This window comes from Loxodonta africana, chromosome 3 (assembly GCF_030014295.1).
Source record: "Loxodonta africana isolate mLoxAfr1 chromosome 3, mLoxAfr1.hap2, whole genome shotgun sequence".
Classification (NCBI taxonomy): Eukaryota; Metazoa; Chordata; class Mammalia; order Proboscidea; family Elephantidae; genus Loxodonta; species Loxodonta africana.
In genome coordinates, this window is record NC_087344.1 from 175,117,050 (window position 1) to 175,135,191 (window position 18,142).

The 18,142-nt window shown below is 33.6% G+C and overlaps 1 protein-coding gene across 2 annotated transcripts in view; it reads left to right on the plus strand.

The window, feature by feature from the left end:
- Window positions 1-18,142, plus strand: part of COL11A1 (collagen type XI alpha 1 chain) — a 258,624-nt gene that overhangs the window by 87,398 nt on the left and 153,084 nt on the right. Inside the window, exons 6-14 of one of the 2 annotated variants that reach the window (XM_064282480.1) lie at window positions 3,394-3,546; window positions 3,737-3,829; window positions 7,766-8,020; window positions 8,652-8,714; window positions 10,869-10,910; window positions 12,118-12,180; window positions 14,335-14,409; window positions 15,470-15,553; window positions 17,670-17,726. In XM_064282480.1, coding sequence (XP_064138550.1) covers window positions 3,394-3,546; window positions 3,737-3,829; window positions 7,766-8,020; window positions 8,652-8,714; window positions 10,869-10,910; window positions 12,118-12,180; window positions 14,335-14,409; window positions 15,470-15,553; window positions 17,670-17,726 — 885 coding nt within the window. Of the gene's footprint in view, window positions 1-3,020; window positions 3,138-3,393; window positions 3,547-3,736; window positions 3,830-7,765; window positions 8,021-8,651; window positions 8,715-10,868; window positions 10,911-12,117; window positions 12,181-14,334; window positions 14,410-15,469; window positions 15,554-17,669; window positions 17,727-18,142 lie in introns of both variants that reach the window. The other variant, XM_064282479.1, reaches the window with a different exon arrangement.

Below are 18,142 nucleotides of genomic sequence, written 5' to 3' on the forward strand. Positions count from 1 at the left end.
TCATCAAAAGTTTATTCTATCTGAAGCTATGCAATAAAATTTAAATAAAAGAGTAACCAATATTAGAATTATGATGGGTTTGATTTTTCATCAAGTAACATTATCTTCCTAACTTGTAAATAGTTAGATGTTTAGACATATGTAATGCTTTATCTGTAGTAACAGTTTGGAAACCCTAGTGGTGTAGTGGTTAAGTGCTACGGCTGCTAACCAAAAGGTCAGCGGTTTGAATCCACCAGGTGCTCTTTGGAAACTCTATGGGACAGTTCTACTCTGTCCTATAGGGTCGCTATGAGTTAGAATCGACTCGATGGCAACTGGCTTTTGTAATAACAATTAAAATTATTTTTTACAAAGGATGAAAAGGAGAATTAAATAAAGGAAAGATAATCTTCTATAAAAGAATTAAAAAAAAAAACTGACTCCCCAATACTTGTTACTTTAATCTTTGTTTCACTTGTTAGTTCCCTGCAGTTGCTTTCGAACAGAGACCCCAAGTCACAGAGTAGAACTGCCATATAAGGTTTTCTTGGCTGTAATCTTTATGGCAGTAGATACCATTTCTTTCACCTACAAAGCAGCGGAGTGGGTTCAAACCTAGAATCTTCCTGTTAGCAGCTGAGTGCTTAATCATCTGACCTACCAGGGCTGTTTTTTCACTTAATGGTTATCATATATTCTACATTTCTAGCACAAGTTTTTACGATGCCACTAAACTTCTAACAGTCTAAGTAAGAACAGACTTTATAGCATTTCCAGAAGACCCTTTCTTCTCAAACAGTATAGCCTAGTCACAGGTCAAAATTGAAATCATTCCATCACTGCTATGTTGTTATGCGTACAGTCCTCTGAATGATTCCAACTAGTTCTTTCTTCTTTACCTGTCTTCAAGGCACCTTTAAAATTCCATAGTGAGAAGGGAGAATCATCTCTTCAAAGATATAAAGATAGGTTTTTATTGGTTCCTGAATAAGTTCTAAGAAAAAGACATAGTTTAGTGCCTGAGGAGGTGAGCATTGTATTTCCACCATTATTCCACAACTAATCTGGCTGGTCTCCATTTGGAAAGAATTCAAAAAGAGATAATTATGGGGGGTTAGAAGAGACTTCTGCCTACAAGAGAAAGACGTGATTGAAAGTGTTTTGGCTACTTTGGTACAGGTTTATATAAAGCCCTGAATTCCAGATCTTATTTAAGATGCTGTTAGGTTATCCATTTTTAAAAGCAGACCTTTCTGCCTTTATATATTGCTTTTTGCCTTTACAATCCATTAAAGATACACATAATTCTACAAATCCTGTTAAATTTTAAAATTGTAAAGTTTAAAATCAATCAGCACACCTCATTTGTTTTACTTCCAGATGGCAGCAAGTAATTATAGAAATCCAATATTTTTATTTCAAAATGGTTGACCATAACTTGAGAAAAATTACTCGGTAGATCATATTCAATCTCCACTAGTGTCTATTTAATATGTAATTAAATTTAGGATTTAATTTTTATTTCCTTAATGATGTAATTAATGTTGCTGTGGGGTGGGTTTTAGACATGCCACAATATATGTCTCTGTGAACTTTGTCATTTAAATTGCTATTGTTAATAGAGTTCACTGGATTCTCTAATAGGCTGGTGGTCAATAGTTACTTTGCTGGCAATTAACTAAATTAAACAGTGTTTAGTTGAAATGCCAAGAGATGTCCATTTGGGATATAATTGGAGTTTTATCCAATAAAATAAGAAGAGAGTTCAAAATAAGTTGCCTTTAGTATTAAAAATATGTATATTAGAATTCTAGTTGTGTTTGTGCTGAATTTTCCATGCTATCTAAAAAAAAAAAAAAAAGTTTTTTTTTAGTATATATATGACCTCGGAAACACTGGTGGCATAGTGGTTAAGAGCTACAGCTGCTAATGAAAAGATGGGCAGTTCGAATCCACTGGGCTCTCCTTGGAAACCCTATGGGGCAGTTCTGCTCTGTCCTATAGGGGTCACTATAAGTCAGAATCGACTCAATGGCAATGGGTTTTATATGTATATGACCTTAGTCTATTTGAATCTATTTTTATTAAAAACTGTGCTTAATATATGTTTCTAGGTATCCATATTCTTGATTGAAAATTAAGTTTTTTTCATAGAGAAATTTTGCCTTTGAGGTGAAGACATTATTTTCCTCATTATTCAATATATATGTGTCTTGCATGTTCCTGTTAGAAAAATGTCCTTCTCCAATTAAACTATTTTAATTTAGAAGAATCTCTATAAAACCTGTTTCCAATGTGAATTCAGTTTGAATAGATATCTAAGTTGTATGCTCTTGTTTCTACCAAGAATTGAGCAGTAATTTTACAGATTGAAATAATATATTAATTATAAGCAGATCTAACTTTGAGTCATTTAATATTTCACAAGCATTCTGTGCTTATTTTGATATCAAGTGACTCTACAGGAAATTAGAGATGTCTGAATAAATTTTTTATTTCTTTTTCCATTGATTCCTGTTAGATTATAGACTCATTTCAGGTTTTGTATGTTCTTCTTCCCTCCGTTCCCCTTTTCCTTCTCACCATAGACCTGAAAATTCTTCCATACTCTGGAAAATTACTCTCCATGTTTTTATTTTTAGATGTGTAGTTTAATGAAAAAAAAAATTATATGCACTTTTTCAAATCCCAGTGAAATTCGTATGGAGGAAGAGTGCATAGCAATTTTATGAATCAAACTTAACATAAATAGTTAACAACTATGTCCAATGTTGCTAATATTAGTATTCAACAACTTTAGTTTCCTCACGATCCTAACCACTATTCTGCTCTTAAGAAATTTGCTTTTTTATTCCTATGTTATTATACTCTGTGTAAGAAAGTATAATACTTCTAATATACATGACACCTTTTAAAGAATGACTGTATTACCTTGTGTCTTAACATTTACTCTAAGTAAAAGTTAAGATGATTCCTACTTTGTTAGTATATTACTTGCAACTAACACAATTGCCTGATATTTTTCCTTTGCAATGTAGTATGCACCTGAGGATATAATGGAATATGACTATGAGTATGGGGAAGCAGACTATAAAGAGGCTGAAAGTGTAACAGAGAGACCCACTGTAACTGAGGAGACAATAGCACAAACGGAGGTAAAAACAAAGTAGCTCCCATGTATGTGGTGTCTGCTCTTCGTTGTCCTGTGGTTCCTCATGTCCTCTGTTCCTCAGACTTATCATCAGCTTTTCATTCAGCCTATTTCTACAAACCAATAACTGATTTCTTTTTTCCAGCAGCCGTCCTGAAGGAATGATGTTCATTTTGCTTATCCTTCCTCTCATTCATGCTCTTTATTTCCCTTTTCATTTTATTTATGTTTTCCATTCCATCTTTCACCACATTTTACAGAAAAAGAAATCAAATTTCAAAAAGAAGACGAGGACAGTGGCCACTAAGTCAAAGGAAAAGTCCAAAAAGTTTACACCCCCCAAATCTGAAAAATTTGCATCCAAGAAGAAGAAAAGTTATCAAGCAACAGCAAAAGCCAGACTAGGGGTGAAGGTAGCAAAGAAAAAACAATCAAGATCTATCCTAGATAAGTTGGAAGATCTCTGATGATACATCATAGTCCTAACCCAACTAGATGAATACTTATTTGGCTAATACCATAACACAATTAAATCATGATTTCCATATATTTGGGGTTGCTTTGCATGTTTACTAATTGTTTTCCTTTTGAATCTATCATTAGGCAAATATCATTGACGATTTTCAAGAATACAACTATGGAACAATGGAAAGTTACCAGACAGAAGCTCCTAGGCGTGTATCTGGTACAAATGAGGTAATACACATACACAGGATTAAATCACCATTCTACTTTTCAAAATGGGTAGTAAACTTTGATATTTCTCACTCTGGATGAATCTATAATCTCTGAACAGCTCAATATTTTCATTCTTTTACTGAGGTGAGAGAAACAATAGCATTGGTTTGCTATTACTGAAAGCAGTTCATTTCAAAACAATTCCAGTTCAGATTTTGCATGATACTTTGCTTCATGCAATTGCCAAATTGATGGAACTGAATTGGCTGCTTTCATTTTCTTGCTTGCTCCTGGGAGTAAGCAAGCTTCTCAACATGTTGTGACAATGGATATTCACAACATGATCTGAGTTTGAGGAAGAAAATCCTCTAGAGTGAAAATTGTATCATCAGATGATACAATTAGAGTTTATTCCATATGACCAATAATTGTGCATTTTTATGATAACCAGTGTTTTAAAAAATAATGTCTTTTGTTGTTCTTAGGTGCTGTCGAGTTGGTTCCGACTTGTAGCGACCCCATGCACAACAAAACGAAACACTGCCCAGTTCTGCACCATCCTTAAAATCGTTAGGCTTGAGCTCATCGTTGCAGCCACTGTGTCAATCCACCTCGTTGAGGGCCTTCCTCTTTTTCACTGACCCTGTATTCTGCCAAGCATGATGTCCTTCTCCAGGGACTGATCCCTCCTGACAACATGTCCAAAGTATCTAAGACACAGTCTTGCCATCCTTGCCTCTAAGGAGCATTCTGACTGTACTTCTTCCAAGACAAATTTGTTCATTCTTTTGGCAGTGCATGGTATATTCAATATTCTTCCCCAACACCACAACTCAAAGGCGTCAACTCTTCTTCGGTCTTCCTTATTCACTGTCCAGCTTTCACATGCATGTGATGTGATTGAAAATACCATGGCTTGCGTCAGGTGCACCTTAGTCTTCAGGGTGACATCTTTGCTCTTCAACACTTTGAAGAGGTCCTTTGCAGCAGATTTGCCCAGTGCAATGCATCTTTGGATTTCTTGACTGCTGCTTCCATGGCTGTTGATTGTGGATCCAAGTAAAATGAAATCCTTGACAACTTCAGCCTTTCCTCCATTTATCATGATGTTGCTCATTGGTCCAGTTGTGAGGATTTTTGTTTTCTTTATGTGGAGGTGTAATCTATACTGAAGGCTGTGGTCTTTGATCTTCATTAGTAAGTGCTTCAAGTCCTCTTCACTTTCAACAAGGAAGGTTGTGTCATCTGCATAACGCAGGTTGTTAATGAGTCTTCCTCCAATCCTGATGCCCCGTTTTTCTTCATATAGTCCAGCTTCTCGTATTATTTGCTCAGAATACAGGTTAAATAGGTACGGTGAAAGAATACAACCCTGATGCACACCTTTCCTGAATTTAAACCAATTAGTATCCCCTTGTTCTGTCTGAACAACTGCCTCTTGATCTATGTAAAGGTTCCTCATGAGCACAATTAAGTGTTCTGGAATTCCAATTTTTCTCAGTGTTATCCATAGTTTGTTATGATCCACACAGTTGAATGCCTTTGTAAACACCTTTCTAGTATTATCTGCTTTCAACCAGGATCCATCTGACATCAGAAAAGATATCCCTGGTTCCACATCCTCTTCTGAAACCAGCCTGAATTTCTGGCAGTTCCCTGTCAATATACTGTTGCAGCCGTTTTTAAATGATCTTCAGCAAAATTTTCCACATTTGGTTAGATCACCTTTCTTGGGAATAGGCATAAATATGGATCTTCCAGTCAGTTGGCCAGGAAGTTGTGTTCCATATTTCTTGGCATAGACGAGTGAGCACCTCCAGTGCTGCATCTGTTTGTTGAAACATCTCAAGTGACATTCCATCAATTCCTGGAGCCTTGTTTTTTGGCTATGCCTTCAGAGCAGCTTGGACTTCTTTCTTCAGTACCATCGGTTCCTGATCATATGCCACCTCTTGAAACGGTTGAATATCAACTAATTCTTTTTGGTATAATGACTGTGTATTCCTTCCATCTTGTGTTGATGCTTCCTGCGTCGTTTAATATTTTCCCCATGGATTCCTTCACTATTGCAACTCGAGGCTTGAATTTTTTCTTCAGTTCTTTCAGCTTGAGAAAGGCCAAGCATGTTCTTCCCTTTTGGTTTTCCATCTCCAGCTCTTTGCACATGTCATTATCATACTTTACCTTGTCTTCTCGAGATGCCCTTTGAAATCTTCTGTTCAATTCAGTTCTCTTAGCTTATTTTAATAGCTCTTTACATTTCCAAACATGTTAAGGATGTGATGTTGTTTAGGGTTAAGATAATATCTCTTAACTTTTTCCATTATTTCCTGTGAAAATGTTTTAGTACGTAGAGGTACAAACTGAATATTCTTCTGAATGACACACTAAACATACATTCTAATCCTGAAAAAATGAGTATACAATTCAGTTTACATTTGTTAATATATCTGACATATAATCCTGTATAATTTTTTCAGAAAACGGATATGAGGATTACCTGAGTCATTTGTTTGTTGTTGCTGCTTGGTGCCATCGAGTCAGTTCAGACTCATAGTGGCCCTATGTACTTCAGAACAAAACACTGCCCAGTCCTGCTCTATGCCTGCAATCATTGTTATTCTTGAGCCGATTGTTGCAGCCACTGTGTCAGTCCATCTCATTGAGGGTCTTCCTCTTTTTTTGCTGACCCTGTACTTCTAAGTCATTTAGTTATTAGAAAATTCATGTAACATGTGTCCCAATGAGACAAATAAACTAAGTGGTGCTTTACATGCAAAAGCGTAATTTAGAATTTTAGGGTGAGAATGAATTTTAATGTTTATCTAATCCAAATTAAGAATTTTCCAAAAATGGACATCTTGATTGAAAATATTTATTTACTTACCTAAACTCATCCAACGCTTTATTTCAAAGCTATGAATATAGTAATATTCTGACCTTCTGTAGATGGTATATTATCCTTATCTATAAGTCCAAATATTATGGTCATTGAACATTTGCTAAATTAACTGTTTGTACACATATTTTCATTCACATGTTTGTTGTGTAATACCACATAATTCTTCAATAAAACTGGGTCATCTCGGTTCACTGTATCATAGAAAACAAGTTATTTAAAAATTAAATTCAAAGAATAGCAGGACAAAGCCTTTAATTTGTATATTATCATAATCATAAGGCCAAATAATTAGGATACTATGTATGATTTAGATTTGTGATATTAATAAGGAATTGCTTATGAGAAAAAGAAAATTATATGAGATTTACTTTTCTATATTTCTGAGGAAATGTTAATGTAATCTTTACTTTTAAATGAATATTCTCTACTCTTGATAGGCTTGCACAGTGATGTATTCGATTTCATTGCCTTAAATTTGCACAGTATAATTTGTTTTATTTGTTTTAAAGTACCCTACTGAAAGAATACCCACCCCTACATACTAAATCATCTGTTTAATCACTGCAATAATAAATATCAATTTATATTGTTATTAACATTTTATTTATTGTTATGAGTTAAACCTGTATAGTTTATCCAGGGAACAATTGTATTATGTGAGATTTGAAAAGTAAGCAAAGATTGAACTATATGCGTATTTTAGTTCTTCAAATCTTCCACTGTAAAGTAAAAAACAAATTGACTAATACTTTTTTTTTTTTTTTTAAATAATGGAGCCAGCAAATGCACGTATTGACTCCATGTGAATATTTGCAGTATATTGGGAAAAATACCTTGAAAGCAATATTTCTTTGTACATACCAATGTACAGATATATTCCTTTCAGTTTTCCTGAAAGGCTAGCTTTCCAGGCCTTCGGGTTCACTATATGACTTGCTTGCGTAGTACTCTAATCAAACTGATATACCATCAAACTGCCATTGCAATTGCTTACCTTGCTTTACTAACAGTAAACTTCATGTTCTCCAATTCCTTACAACTTAAATTAATAGCCAAATCCAGTTGAAGATGTATTTACTGAAGAATATCTAACTGGAGAGGATTATGATTCCCAGAGGAAAAATTCCGAGGATACACTATATGAAAACAAAGGAATAGACGGCAGGGACTCTGATCTTCTGGTAGATGGAGATTTAGGCGAATATGATTTTTACGAATATAAAGAATATGAAGATAAACCAACAATCCCCACTATTGAAGAATTTGGTCCAGGTGTACCAGCAGAAACTGATATCACAGAAACAAGCGTAAGTCGGTATTAGGCTCTATGTCATTGTACCTCTTGTTTTTATTGTATTTTCATGTTCATCTTGATATTTTTTCAGGTTTAAAATACAGGTTCTGTTTTATTATAAATTATGAATAGTTATTACTACTAGAACACCTTGCTTTCTTTTGGGGATTTTCAGGGGTTGTATCTCTAAGCCTCACCACTGGAGTCTTCATTTTAAAGCATAAATCTTGAATAGAGTTGAAACCCCTGTTTCTTGTCATTTATAAGATTGCAACATAATCATTATTCTGAGTAGTATGTCTAATTTCCAATCTTTATGCTATTTTATTAAATTTAGTCTGATAACACTTCTTAATACCTTGAAGTAATGAATTGGGGTCTATAAAAATTTTTATCTTGCTATTTTCAAGAAGCAATCAATCCCATTTCAAGATTCAGTATTGTTTAATAAGCATTCCTTTTTACTTCTGAACATTTTAAACCTTTAATAGCATTCTTATTAAGAAAACATGTATTTTTTAATAGATCATCTTAAATATATTTTGATGGTTAAATTCCATCTCCCCCATCCCCCTTTTTTTAAATTTTAAAATAGCCTTATGTATCTAAAGACATTTAGGCTGTTTTGAATTGTTATTCAACAGATAAATGGCCATGGAGCCTATGGAGAAAAAGGGCAGAAAGGAGAACCAGCAGTAGTTGAACCTGTAAGTATTCACATGAACACATTTTAAAGTTAGGGACAGTTATTGAATTTTTATTATTGGCTACCATCATTTTGGAGCCCTAGTAGCATAGTGATTAAGACCTCATCTGCTAACTAAAAGGTTGGTAGTTCGTATCCACCATCCACTCCTTGGAAACCCTATGGCGCAGTTCTACTCTGTCCTATAGGGTTGCTATGAGTCGGAATCTACTCAGCGGCAGTTGTGTTTTTATCTTTTTAATCAAATTAATATGTATGTTCATGTATTATCATTAAAAATCTTGCTGTCCAAAATATTTCTAATTTGACACGAATAAATATATTAGTAGGGACAGTTTGTGGAAATGAAGTGGAATTGAAAGGTAACTGAGATTTGTCTAGTCTACCTTTCTCATTTTACAACAAAAGAATATGAGTTCTAAAGGGTTTAAGTAACTTTCTGCAGGTTTCAAATGTTTGGTGGTTGAGCTATAGCAGGACCTCAGTTCTTCTAGTTTTCAATCCAGTGATTTTTTTTCCATCTGATTTCTATGATTTGACATTATTAGAAATATATTATTTCTTACAAATAACTTTGTTTCATATCCAGATTTTATCAGGTAATAATATAAAAATATATTTTTAAATTTCACTTCCTTTACTTCCATGGATAAAAGGTGATTTTCTATATATATTAATGTTACTAACACTTATGATATTGGTGAGAAACAAATTTTGACTCGGAAGCAATTTTACTCTTGTTCCCTTGACTCTGCACTTTAGGAAAATCAATTAGAACTGAAGGTAATATGTTTAACTGTTTGCCTCAGCATCATGAAAATTATTTCAGAAATTTCAATGATATTAAAAGTAATATATATATGTGTGTTTGTATGTATTTTATATATATATATATATCTTTAACAAGATACAGCTTTAAGGACATTGTTGGTCATCTACTCCATAACTCTAAAATCCTCAAATCATGCCATATGCTCACCAAATGCTTTAAAAGTATTTTTTTTCAGAATTAATTTGACTTTGTTTTAAAATGTGCAGCGAGCCTTTTAAATGACATGGCAATTTTCAGTAGTCTAAAATAGCAATAGAATCATAAACTTTTTAGAAATGTGTTCATATCCTAAAATGCTACTCTATTCTTCTGTTTATTTAAGAACTTATTGCATATTTACATCCATTATTTTTGTCTGGACTTTTCTCCCCCTTCCCTGAACAAAGGTGGGTGGCGCAACTTATTTCCATACATTCATTCACATAGCATATGTTTATTAAGTTCATGATTTGTGCCAGGCATTATCCTGGGTGCTAGGGAAATCTTCACCAAGTATGTTTTCTGTGCCTTTCATGGGAACACTTAGCATATTCTCTTTTCTGATGTAATTTATCTTAATACAGTCATGTGCTACATGATGTCTGTTTGGGCAATGTTCCATCACACATGCATCCGTGGTCCCATATGGTGATAACAGGGTTCAGAAATTCAGATTGGAGAACAGGGCATAGCAGACATAAGCAGACATAGGGAACGCAACAGCATCCCGCATGTAACACATGTATCTCACGTCTCTTGTATACAAAGCGATTGCGCTGCCAGACATATAATGGCACAGTACATGTAAGTTGTATATGTACTCGACGACAGTGGGCTTGGTTTTTGGTTTGTTTCCCTACTTACAAATTAGAAGTTTATTGTATAACAGTGTACGCTTTGACTCGTAAGCAGCAGCATCCCATCTGATACGCCTTGTGTCCCTTGAGTGTTGTAGCATTTTCTCTTTGTTTAATTTTCTTTTGGAAATATTACTGTAAAGTGCATTATGGCTCCCAAAAGCAGCAAAACCAGTGCTAGTTGATAGCAGCAGTATCCCATATAGCTTTGCTAAGTATACAATATGGTATTCACACAATGTCCAAATCACATAAGATCCTTTCTCACAGATTGTATCGTGGACGTTAAGTGACACATGACTGTATTTCTATTTATTTTCTCTCTAACCGGTTTGCAGATTCTTTGAGGGCAGAGACTTCTATTACTTTGAATTTCCTCCTTTCCTTTTATATCCTAGGAGAGTTCACAGTGATGTAGTGCTTTTTTAGTTAAGAAGTTGGGGGCTTTATTTCCCTGATACTGACTCTCTGTCATTTTTTATTATAGGGTATGCTTGTTGAAGGGCCACCAGGGCCAGCAGGACCTGCGGTATGTAAATGTTTTAAAATTATTTTCAGCTTCAACTTTTTTTTTTATAGTTATATAAGAGCTCCATTACATTATTGAATTTATATATTTTAGACTAGTTAGAATAGTGGATCATAGAGGCAAGCATCTCTTCATGGAAGCTGGTAGGCTTGATCTGCCTTTTTCGTATTTGGCTGTCAAGCTGGTATTCTTTTGAGTGATCCAGAGTTAAATTTTAATTTAAATATTTTTTGTGGCCTAAATATCTCTGCATCTTCTAATATCTTTTAACTTTCTACCGAAAATTATGAAAGTAAAGAAAAGACATCCTTATTTTTATAAACGAGGTATAGAAATATCTCTATGTAAGAATGGAATTGAAAGTTCTGGGTTGATTATAAGGGAGCCTTGGTGGCAAAATGGTTAAGCATTTGGCTGCTAGCAAAAGTTCAGTGATTCGAACCCACTAGCGGCTTCGAGGGAGAAAAAACCTCGTGAACTGGTCCTGTAAACACTACAGCCTAGGAAACTGTATGGGGCAATTCTACTCTGTCCTGTAGGGTCACTATGAGTCAGAATCGACTTGAAGGAACACAGCAACAACAACAACAGGTTGGCTGTAGCTGAGTTATCTGTACTAATGATTATCTATACTAATTTATTTTCCATCGTTGTTTCCTGGTAAGGCTAATGTCACTCAATATATCTTTATTCAAAGTAGTTGTACTGATCTGACCTTATTAAAAAATTCCTCTGTCTTTTGTGGAATTAAATTCTTGTTGTCTGAAATAATATATATTGATACCTTTAAATCTTTGCTATCCATAAAAGAAAACGTAAAAATGCCTTCAAGCTAAATGATTTCCATTTTTCCGACTTTGCTATCACATTTTTGAAGTCTAGTTTTATGAGTAAACCATTTCTTCAGCAAGAACTTGGAACCAACTTCTACCTTGGGAACTTTATATTGGCACACCTTCCTCTCCTATTTTTCCCCGGAATGTCTGCTTCCTCCCTGAGAACAGCTTCATAGAGAAACAATGAAGCTAACCATAAAGTGGTTCCTATATGTTGTCTTTTCATAGAAAGGTAAATAGGGTAATTGTTTGGAAGACAAGTGTGTATTTATGAAGCACAAATGAGCTCATCTTTGATTTTAATGGGGCAACTTTTCCTGAATATTAATGAGATTAGGAACTGACTCAGATCATGGCTTATCTCTCCACAGGGTATTATGGGTCCTCCAGGTCTACAAGGCCCCACTGGACCCCCTGGTGACCCTGGCGACAGGGTAAGTGAAGGAATACCTCATTACAAAAACATGTAATACAGATTTAAAGAATTAAAAAGTACCCTAGAAGTTTAACAATTGTTATCCTTCTGGGCGGGGCGAAATGTCTATTAATTCCCTGTTGTATAACTTTTTAGTTGTTTTTCTAACTGTAATTTTAATAGAAAGATTAAAGAATGTGCATATATCTATGCTATAATTAGTAAGGAAACCCTGGTGGCCTAGTCGTTAAGCACTACAGCTGCTAACCAAGAGGTCGGCAGTTCAAATTCACCAGGCGATCCTTGGAAACTCTATGGGGCAGTTTCTACTTTGTCCTGTAGGGTCGCTATGAGTTGGAATCGACTCAACGGCAGTGGGTTTTGATTACATAATTAATAAGCAAACTTTTATTCTACTGATTTTTTGTATTGATAAGGATCCATTACACTGGATTCAATCCTTCAAATTTGAATCTCACATGTTTTCCTGAAACTCTCACAGGTGTTTAATTGGATACTGATAGAATGAAGTAATAAGCCAAAAATTCTGATTTGAAGGTCAGTTTGTAGGTCACGTGGTGAAATAGGTCAAGTTTTTGTTAAGTCTCTGCAGTCTCTTCTTGTGAAAGCCTTAAAGCCTTTTCCCGTTTCTGTTGTGCCCTGCTTTTTGTCTTCTCTCTTTTTCCCCATCCTTGAACAGCCAATAAATTTGTGAATTTTTGTTTGTTTTTGCTTTTTCCCTTTTTAAAAATAGTGCTAAGAAAGGGTCAGACATGTAAACGACTGATATTTTTATACATTTGCAATTTAAAAGACAAACCTTCTTTTTAATTTAATCTCAATGAATGAAAGATTTTACGGTATTTCAGAATATCTGACCTGGGTGGTAGCTGTTTAAGGTCAGAGGGCACAAGGAATGTACTATGCAGATGTGACTGCTTGCATGATCTGCTTACTTAATTTGGAATGCCCAGTTTGATGCAGACATTTATTTGTAATCAGTCACTTTAATTAATATTTTCTCATTTGTAAATTCCATAATATTTTCTTAGGAAATTTTTGGAGAGTCTGTAACCTATACTGACTTTAAAACCCTATTCCAGGTTAAAAATCCATCCTTTTACACAGTTCCTTAAAAGTGTGGGCATATAAATGAGCTAAAATATTTAGGAAATGTGTTACCAAGGAGAATTTATACTTATCAACTTAGATTTGTTAAAACTTGAAATAAGGATTTTCTTACAGAAGTAGGTGTTTGACCTTACTTTGAAAGTTTTTAAGGCTTATAGAGAACCTATTGAATTTATATGATAAATGACGTACAGCTTTGTCAGTCTAGAGTCAATGCTATAGTCAAGATGTGTTAACTTTTATAAGGAATTAACATTTGAACAGTGTTGCTACAGAGCTTTTATACTGAGTACGTGGTTTGAGTTGTATCTTTTCCATCTATTTATTAAGTAGAGTTGCCCTGAGTCAGAATCGACTCGACAGCACTGGGTTGGTTTTGGTACCTCCAAGTAGGACTTGACTGTCAGAAAATAAGCCTACGTATATCGAAAGGTTATGAACATATATTTTGTAACCATGAGTACCTACTCATGTACAGATGTGTATGTTTTTCATATTCTCTGTAATTATAGTCATGTTTTGTATTTCTAAACAGACACCGTAGTAGTATATAAACTACATGTGTAACATCTCGTCATTAAGCATTCAAAATAAATTAATAATTATATTATAAAAAATACTTAAATATACATTAAAACTATCAATTTAACTTTAAATAAATCTTTTATCATTTGCTTTGGATTCTGTCTTATCTGACTACAAGATCCAAACTTGAGTCACTCACTTGATTTTCTAACACTGATTCTCCCCAAAATACATATGAACTTTGTGTCTTATGCAGTTTGAGGCTCTGAATAAACTCAGAGCAAAATTCTTATCTTAATTGGGTTATACATTAATAATCAGGGCTTATTAAAATCACCTAACACTAGTGTTATAAAATACAACCCTTTCTAGGTCTATTTTCTTCAAGAAGATTAACCAAGGAGGAGCGAGCAAATGTAAACTAAAATGTGTAGAATTATGTTACTAAAAGTTATTCTACTTGTATTAAATTTTGAAAATTTTATTATTTATACAATTATGTCATTTACTTTCCTAGGGCCTACCAGGACGTCCTGGTTTGCCAGGGGCTGATGGTCTACCTGGTCCTCCTGGTACCATGTTAATGTTACCGGTAGGTCCTTTTATTATTATGAAGATGATTTGACATTTTGCCACCTTGTTCCTGAAAATATTGTTGAACCATATTACAGAATAATCATCTAAAAGCCATTCTATGAGGTAGAGATACTGGAAAGCAATCTGACTAGGAAATTAAGGGAAATTTTTCCTAAACAATATAATTCTGATAAACATCAATATTTGCATTAGAACCAAGGTTACGTTATTTGATTTGACTTCTGGTAACAGAGCTTAGAGGTTTTTAAAAACTATTTCCAATTGTGTGGTTTATCCTGATTCTTATCATTAACATACATTTCAAATGTTACTTAAAGTAATATTAATATAATATTTATCACCGTATACACTACAATTGAAACTGTCTAGAGAGATGTCATTATCCATTTTTCAACAGTTATTTGCTTTTGCAAAAGATTCCTTTTTAAGGTTATTTAACCAAGTGATCTAAAAAAAGTATTTGATTTATCAAATTAAATATAATAAACGAAGTTTCAAGAAATGAATACTTTGATTTGAGTTGAAATTAAAACAGAGTTTTAGAAATTATTGGAAGAGTGTTGGAGTCGATCACTTTTCTTGTAGAATTACCTGAGAACAGGTAAACAAAATGAATATATATCAAGGATAATTTTCTCTATATTCATGGTGAGTCTAGAAGTTTTTCTCAACCAAATAATGACTCATCTATGACCACCACGAAACCTAGTACATTTGAAGTTTCCACAAATGAATGAATAGAAGGAGTATTTTCTTATACTTGTAAAAAAAAATGCTTGATGGTTTATTTCTGAGTTTTCAAAGATTATAGAATTTAGAATTGTAAAGGAGTCTCTAATACGTACCCTCTACAAGTGATGAATTGTGGCCTGGAAAGGGGCAGAAGGAGAATTTAAAAAAAAAAAAAGTCCAGATCTCATGACTCAGTATGGTTTCCTTGGACTTTTGCAAAATCCCAATATTTTAAGTAAATGGCTTTCATCTAGTGATCATGACATTTAATCCAACATACTTGACAGGGACTAATTCTGAGCTTTGTCGCCTCATCTTCTTAGTTTCGTTACGGTGGGGATGGTTCCAAAGGACCAACTGTCTCAGCTCAGGAAGCTCAAGCTCAGGCGATTCTTCAGCAGGCTCGGGTAAGAAAGGACAAACGTGTATTCCCATAACCTAATTCCATGTCAAGCCTGTGCTGTGTGTGTGTGTGTGCATGTGTGCGCGTGTGTGCGTGTGAGCCTGCTCATGGGATGTGCCAACAGAATACTTACTTCTGAATAATATATTGAGTTTAGATAGAAAGAATAACAAAACTCTATTTTTTCTAGTAGTGACATTTTCTTTATTTACACATCACAATTTAATAAACTGACCCCTACAATATTGCCATCTATAATAATTCTGGCTGCCTACCACTATAACACATTTTTTTAAAAAAATTTATTCAAAGAGTATTGATGGATTAGCACTTAGCACCCCATGTTATTTACATCCAATTATTTTTTTCCTATAAAGTGTAAGTCAGTGATCCATGGATAGAATTCAGAAAGTAAAGTTTGAAATAACCTTTTTCCCCCTTAATTTTCTGGGTTATTTAGGGTAGCTCAAATAACCCACAAAATTAAGTTTCTTAGGCATCCTTGTATATGAAAGAAATAAATCATGAAATAATGTATTCACGGTGTAATTTTATAATTTATGCTATTTTTACAAAAGCTGTTAAATAGTAACCCATCTTCATTTTATAATCCTTCGTAAAATGAGAATTACCATTATCTGTAGGCTTATAAAACATGTAACTACATTTTTTTTATTTAGACGCATTGCATTTAAGATAGATATAAGAAAATTGGAAGAATGTATCGGAAAAGAGTTGGAAATTATACAATATGTTTATTCCTAGTAATTGATTTTCTTTTAAAGAAGAAGGAAATAAAGGCTTATGGTTGACATGTATATGTACTCACTTCCTGATATAATTTAGCCTGTAATAACATTTTATTAATAATCACAAATTTACATGTATATTAGAAACCTGAAAGTTGTAATCCATTCTCTGTATTTGTTTACATATTTCTTAAGTCTCTTAATCTGAAAAGATGTCATTATTTGGTTACATCGTGTATAAAGATAGTAAAAAATGTAAATATTTATTAGACCTAGGATAATACAAATCTAAATTATTTTTTAAATAATTAATTATTTCTACAGTTTATCTTACTACTTTACTTTTAACCAATTTAAGTATTTATTTGAGCTTAAATATTTTATGAGCGCACTGAATTCCTCAGTTTATTAGTCCTACTCTACTTGAAAAATAGGTAGCAAGCATTATAATTCCAATTTTTCAGATATTTAATCTCAAGAATTAAGAAGTGTATTGTCAAAATCTCATGGTGAGTCAGTAGTGCAACTTTGGGGATTCTACTATTTTCATCTCGTGCACTTTTCTAATATAATTATGCATATTATTTCTATTGCAGCATTAGTTTTGGTGACTGTTATGATAAATCTAAATATTCATCTGCCAGACATACTAATATTCAAAAATAGCACACCATACTAATTTACCATCTATCAAATTTTTACTTTGTACTCTAAGCGATCCAGCTTTTCAAGTATGCTAATTTCACATTTCTAATATTTATTGTAACCATAGTGCATGTAATCATTCCATTATACCTATGATTATGCAAAATAAATGTATTTTTCTATAGAACATTAAATTTCCCAACTTTGAGTTTGTTAAAAGAAATATATTATTATCACACCCCCTGATCAGTTTTGCTTTTTGCTGTATGGCTTTAATTATCATAGTTTTTCCTAAAATGTTGCCGGAAAGATTTTATTTAAAGCATGTTAAATTGATCACCACTAAAAGTATTTTCGGTGAGAATTGTACCTCTGTATTTAAGACCAGAAGCATATGCGTTACTCTGAAGTACACTTCAAAACAGTAAAATTATCATGTATTACGGGTCTTATTTTGAAACCTAATTTTTATAACTAAGTCATTATAATATATGGCACAGATCGTATATGAGTTACAACTGCTTAAAAAATTTCTGATATTTATGTAGGACTTTTGTCATTTTAGAAACTTGCAATTTTTTGGCAACCTGGCACTCTTTCTAGCATGTAGCTGTTATACCCGTGTCGATCATGCATTACTGTGGGGTAGTTTGTGTGAATGAATATTGTGTTTTAATGTGTTCTTCCAGGAGTGCATCCCTGAACTTGATGTATTTTATTTTCTAGATTGCTCTGAGAGGTCCACCTGGCCCAATGGGTCTAACTGGAAGACCAGGTCCTGTGGTAGGTTACTCAAAAAGATAACATATATTAAAATTCCCACGGTACCAATTTCCTGGGCAACATCTGCCAGCCATGGTTCATATCTCTGGCTGGTGAAAGTAGGATACACATACCTACTTATGTCTTATTTTGAGTCCATTTAAAAGTCTGTTTCAATTCATTCTTCTCTAAATTTCCATGAAAAGGTTTTCAGTGAAAAATTTTTAAATCAAATAAGTAAAATGAACCATATAATTAAGAGTCATATACCCAACTACTATTTTTTCATGCTATAAATGTGACCAATGATTTGCTTAATATTCAGACTTAATAAGATTTAATTTTATATTAAACAGAATTTGACATTAAACAAAGAAAAAAGTATTGCAGTCCAGTGAAAATTATTAAACAATCTTACTGCCAAGAAGGTTACTTGA